Here is a 4,700-nt window from a genome sequence, read left to right as displayed (position 1 = left end):
TTTTATTAAATGAAAGGATCAATAGTTTCATGTGCGAGATACCTTTTACAAGAAAATAAAAAAAATATGATAAAATTCATTAACACAAAATTGATAATATTATATCGTGTATTTAAGAAATATGGAATAAAATTTAAATTTTTTAAATGTAAATTATAAATAAGTCAAATTCATAATTTTACAACATTAAAAAATTTATTTCATGAATTATGTCAAATGTTCAGTTTCTGTATAATTCTGCATTTCTTTATTTCGTGATGTCACACCACTGCTATATTCTTCTTCTTTTCTGGGGTTCTCAATTCTTAAAATGAGTTAGTTTTGAAAAACTGATCACATACCATTTGATACTTTCTTATAGGAACGGAGACGTAAAAACTAAAAATTATGGCGGTCACATTATTGATAGACCAAGAGCTGGTGCATGGTTACTAGGTTGTCTACTAGTGGAGTAGAGTGCAAGTACTCACTGCACCATTCCCGCACAAGCGCTGGTGCTGGTACAGGTACCGCCTACGATTCGACGAAAGAGCTAATTACCTGTTGAGATGTGAGGTGCGACCTGATAGAGGAGGGGATCCCAGAGACCGACTGTACAGCTCTGAGGACAGGAGGGCACTGTGGGGGCGGGCCTGCGCCGATCGATGTCTCTCGCTAAATCGATAGTACCCTCGGCACAACCTAGGCTCCTCCCTTCGCCTCCAATCACTGCCCTCCGCCTTCCAGATCGGGACGGACCACGGTCCCGAGTAGAGAAAGGTAAGAGGATCCAGAATCAAGGAGGACGTTTGATGAAAGAACCCACCATTCAATAAGGATTCAGGCAAATCAACTTAAAAGTCATTTATCATTTGCAAGGAACCGATCTGAGGATAAAGGAGACGAATAAAGAAAAGTGACAGTAGATTGATAGATCTGTGTCATAAGTTTGAGACCGGAGCCGCTTTCGATTGCACAGTTCAATACTTGTCACATTACATTTCTCCACATTAACGTAAAAGTAAATATGCAAGGATTCACCCTACTACAAAAACAACGAAGAAATAAGATTAAAACCTGCCTCGACTTGTGTTAAGAACTTGGCATAGATGAACTGTTTAAACTTCAACCAATGAGGTGGCATGATAGATAATGCTATCGATAGTTATAATAAATGCCTTAAATATGTTCATCTTATAAATAGTAGTAAAAACATTTAACACTTGGTATGTATAGCTGAGACGGGACCTATCTTTTGTTAGTGATTGTAAAAAAGACATTTTCAATATAAGGGTATATCCTTAATAGAGGGTATGTCCTGTTTTCTCTTTTACTGCCTCAGCTGGGAAATGGTCATATAAAGTCTTATACAATACTCCAACTCAACTACCACATTGATCCTCTATTTCTAGGAGTAACATTTTTGTTTGTTGCTTGTCAACTTTCAAACCTCCCGCATAGACGTGATTCCCACCTCTAGTTTTAACCTATACCTACCTCCACATTTTGCATACAAATGCTCCTTATATTAGAGAAGAGGATGATTATGACTCTGAGTCTAGACGTGGAAAGTAGTCGGACACTTTAGAAGACAAGTAGTATATAGTTTTCTGTAAATGGAAGTTGTATAATTATGTAATAGTCTTTGTATTATTTCCATTCATAGAAAGTATATGTTTATCTTACACTACAATGCGGTTTCAACTTCATTATTAACACTATTGCGTCTTTTTGTTGCATATTAATAATGGAGCCTAATCACTCGCTTGAACGTTGAAGCACCACTGTGATTCGTCAATAGCTTCAAATATATTGCATCACAGCCTTCCTAAATTTGTTTGTCTTTTTCTTTATGGTTAAATGTAGTGGAAATAGGACGACTGATTTCTGTTTCATTCTTTTAAAAACCATCGTCTTCAGAATCTGTGCTTCCGATACCACAGGTTGACAGAGACCTTATCTCGCTTTTTCTTTCTTCGTCCTTAGTTAATTAGTTAAAGACACGTATAATAAACATACCATCCAGAAAGAAAATATTTATTATGAAACACTTTTTTTATCCTCACAACAAATCCTCCATTTTTATTTTTTTGTATTTTACACCATTATAACATGAAAATGCACAGAATAAAATTGGTAGGATGAAGAAAAACTTAAGAAGTCTTTACACCTTCCTAACACCTCTGATTTCCTCAACTTCATCCAATCCTGTTTTAATAAGTTATGGTGTTTTAGTAAACTTAATCCCGGTCGATATGTGACTCGTTACAACATCAAAGGTTTGAATTTTACCATACATTTATAACAAAAAATTACGAATTTCTGGCCTTTATTGCTTGGCTTACGTGGTAACTTTATCACAACCCATCGAATGCTTTCTAGTGTTTTTACTAAACGTTTATTATTCAATCCAACCCGATTGCATAATTGATGAGTGGGATACCACAATCCATTACTTCTATTTTAGTATTACCTATTAGTATAAGTCCACGCTGGCAATATTAGAAAAGCGTCAGAAATACTGTTGTGAAATGATTCCACATATTTATCTGATGTCATTAGTTTTTCATCCTGGGAAATATTTTCAATACCAAGTTTATTTATAGTATGTGTTTTTATTGTTGAATTACAAACAAAAACAGTTAGTACTTATTTTCAAGAATATAAAGTTGTCTAAAGATTTTTTTATAAATTTGATTTCTCGCATGCTCGTTGCTATTTATTCACTATCCGATATGCAATGTTTTTATTTTAGTTTAACCGTTTTTTATTCTAAAATATTATATTGGTGCTAAGGCTATTTCTGCTTCCATAGATTGTAGTACCTAGTTTTAAACAGAATAACTGTTCGTTGAAAGATTGTTTTAGATTGAAGCAGGTTTTGATTGAAGGTTCTGTAATGTTTTAGAATCCTTTATGATTTAATGTTAACCTAGTAAGTAATGTCATACTTATACAAACCATTTTAACAATTCCCTAACAGAAAGTATAACTATCCATAAGTTTAATCTGGTTCTTCTTTTACTAACACAAAAGGCGCATGGAGCTGCCCTTGGCCTGCTCAACGGCCACCAACCATCTTTCTCTATCTTCTGTAAGGGTAACTGGGATCCTCAGTTGTCGCAGATCCCGCCTCACAGCATTCCTCCATCGGCCCTTCGGGCTACCAAGTTGCCGCACACCATCCGGAACGTAACTGTACAGTTTATGAGGCACTCTTTCCTCGCTCATCCTCATTACATGGCCAATAACTTTAAGCCTCTGTATACTTGTACATGAGGAGATGCTACATTCCTTGTAGAGTACAAAAAGTTCACCATTTTTCCTTCTTTGCCAATTACCATTCTCGCATACGGACCCTAAGATTCTCCTCAGAATTACCCCTTCAACTCTGTCTAGCAGGTTAATGCTTTTATTGCTCAGGGTTTCTCCACAGTATGTGACGTCTGGCCTTATCAATGTTTTGTACTGGGTGAACTTGGTGGTACGGCTAACAAGTTTGGTTTTGATTAGCATTACAATAGAGAAATAGCGTCTATTTCCAGCAGCAATTCTGCTTTTTAACTTCTTCTTCTTCATCCTGGTTCTCATTGATAATAGAACCAAGGTAAGAAAAACTTCTTACCACTTCGAAATTATAGGGGCCCATAACAAGGCGACTCTGCCTCTGGTCCAGAGGCTTCTTACCCAACAGCATAATCTTGGTTTTTTCCGTAATGTAAAATAAGATACAATTTTTTTAAATACATAAAAAAATTCTTGTAATAACATAAAGATTGGTTACTTTGAGATTACGTTTTTTTCTTTCAGTGGCTTTGTATTGTTAATACTTATTTTTAGGCAGCCCTTCGATTTTATTTCATACACCGTCAAAGACTAAAAAACTATTACTTACCACACTCGTTCAACTTACTTTGGAAGTTGTATCATACTAAATTCGCCATTTACTATGGAAGTGCATTGTGTATACTTTCTTGAATGTAGCTATATATATATATATATATATATTTCCATAATTATATTTAAATGTAAGTTTCTCTTTAAGCCCTTCTTTCGTAAATCGACTATCTATGACAATGATTCCCAACCCATAGAAGTCTGCAGACCCCAAGGCTGGAAATTGAGCTATATATGGAAAGGAGAGAAGCCCCACGAAAAGATAATAAAAGTGTATTTTTGGACACTTTTATTGTATATTTGCTAGTCAAAACATTCAGGCAATACGCAAACATCAGGAAAGGAAATATAATTAATAAAATGGTTCTAACAATATATTATAGCAAAAATAAGAATGGCCGGGTCGCTCGCAGTCCATGCAGTCGTGGCTCACTTTTGGTCCGCAGACCAGTGGTAGGGATACACTTGTCTATAACGGCCTCAATTGTTTTAAGTGCGTGTAATGTAATTTTATATTATAATACTCAATATAATTTATCAGTATTATAAATTAAAATTAAATTATGGAAAAGATGGTGAGGGTTGTAGTCAAAAGAGAAACAAAAATAGTTAACAACTATTTATTTTCTGACGTTTCGCCCCACTTTGTAGATCAACATTAATTGATGTGCACTTGAAGAGAAGCTCTACAAGGTGGGGTGAAACGTCGGAAAATAAACAGGCGTTGACTATTTTTGTTTCTCTTTTGACTACAACCCTCACCATCTTTTCCATAATTTTAAATTATACGGTTAACTATTTATATAAATTATATCATCTATATA

General features: G+C 35.0%; 2 protein-coding genes across 7 annotated transcripts in view; both read right to left on the bottom strand.

The window, feature by feature from the left end:
- EndoA (endophilin-A) overlaps positions 1 to 4,700 on the bottom strand; it is a 262,925-nt gene that overhangs the window by 103,635 nt on the left and 154,590 nt on the right. Inside the window, exon 1 of one of the 6 annotated variants that reach the window (XM_067049687.1) lies at positions 541 to 622. The exons of the other annotated variants lie outside the window; for them this stretch is intronic. The gene's annotated coding sequence lies outside the window, so the exon portion shown is untranslated. Of the gene's footprint in view, positions 1 to 540; positions 623 to 4,700 lie in introns of those variants that run through there. 6 annotated transcript variants of the gene reach the window in all.
- LOC136796300 (uncharacterized) lies at positions 3,004 to 3,558 on the bottom strand. Its single transcript, XM_067049718.1, has one exon. The coding sequence runs from the start codon at positions 3,556 to 3,558 to the stop codon at positions 3,004 to 3,006; it is 555 nt and encodes a 184-aa protein (XP_066905819.1).

Source organism: Halyomorpha halys, unplaced genomic scaffold, assembly GCF_000696795.3.
Source record: "Halyomorpha halys isolate HHAL.00 unplaced genomic scaffold, Hhal_1.1 Scaffold270.1, whole genome shotgun sequence".
Classification (NCBI taxonomy): domain Eukaryota; kingdom Metazoa; phylum Arthropoda; class Insecta; order Hemiptera; family Pentatomidae; genus Halyomorpha; species Halyomorpha halys.
The sequence above is the reverse complement of the archived record's forward strand: the minus strand, read 5'-3'. Positions and strand labels throughout refer to the sequence as shown.

Excerpts from the sequence above, each read along its gene's own strand:
- LOC136796300 (XM_067049718.1), bottom strand. The coding sequence starts at position 3,558 with ATGAAGAAGAAGAAGTTAAAAAGCAGAATTGCTGCTGGAAATAGACGC.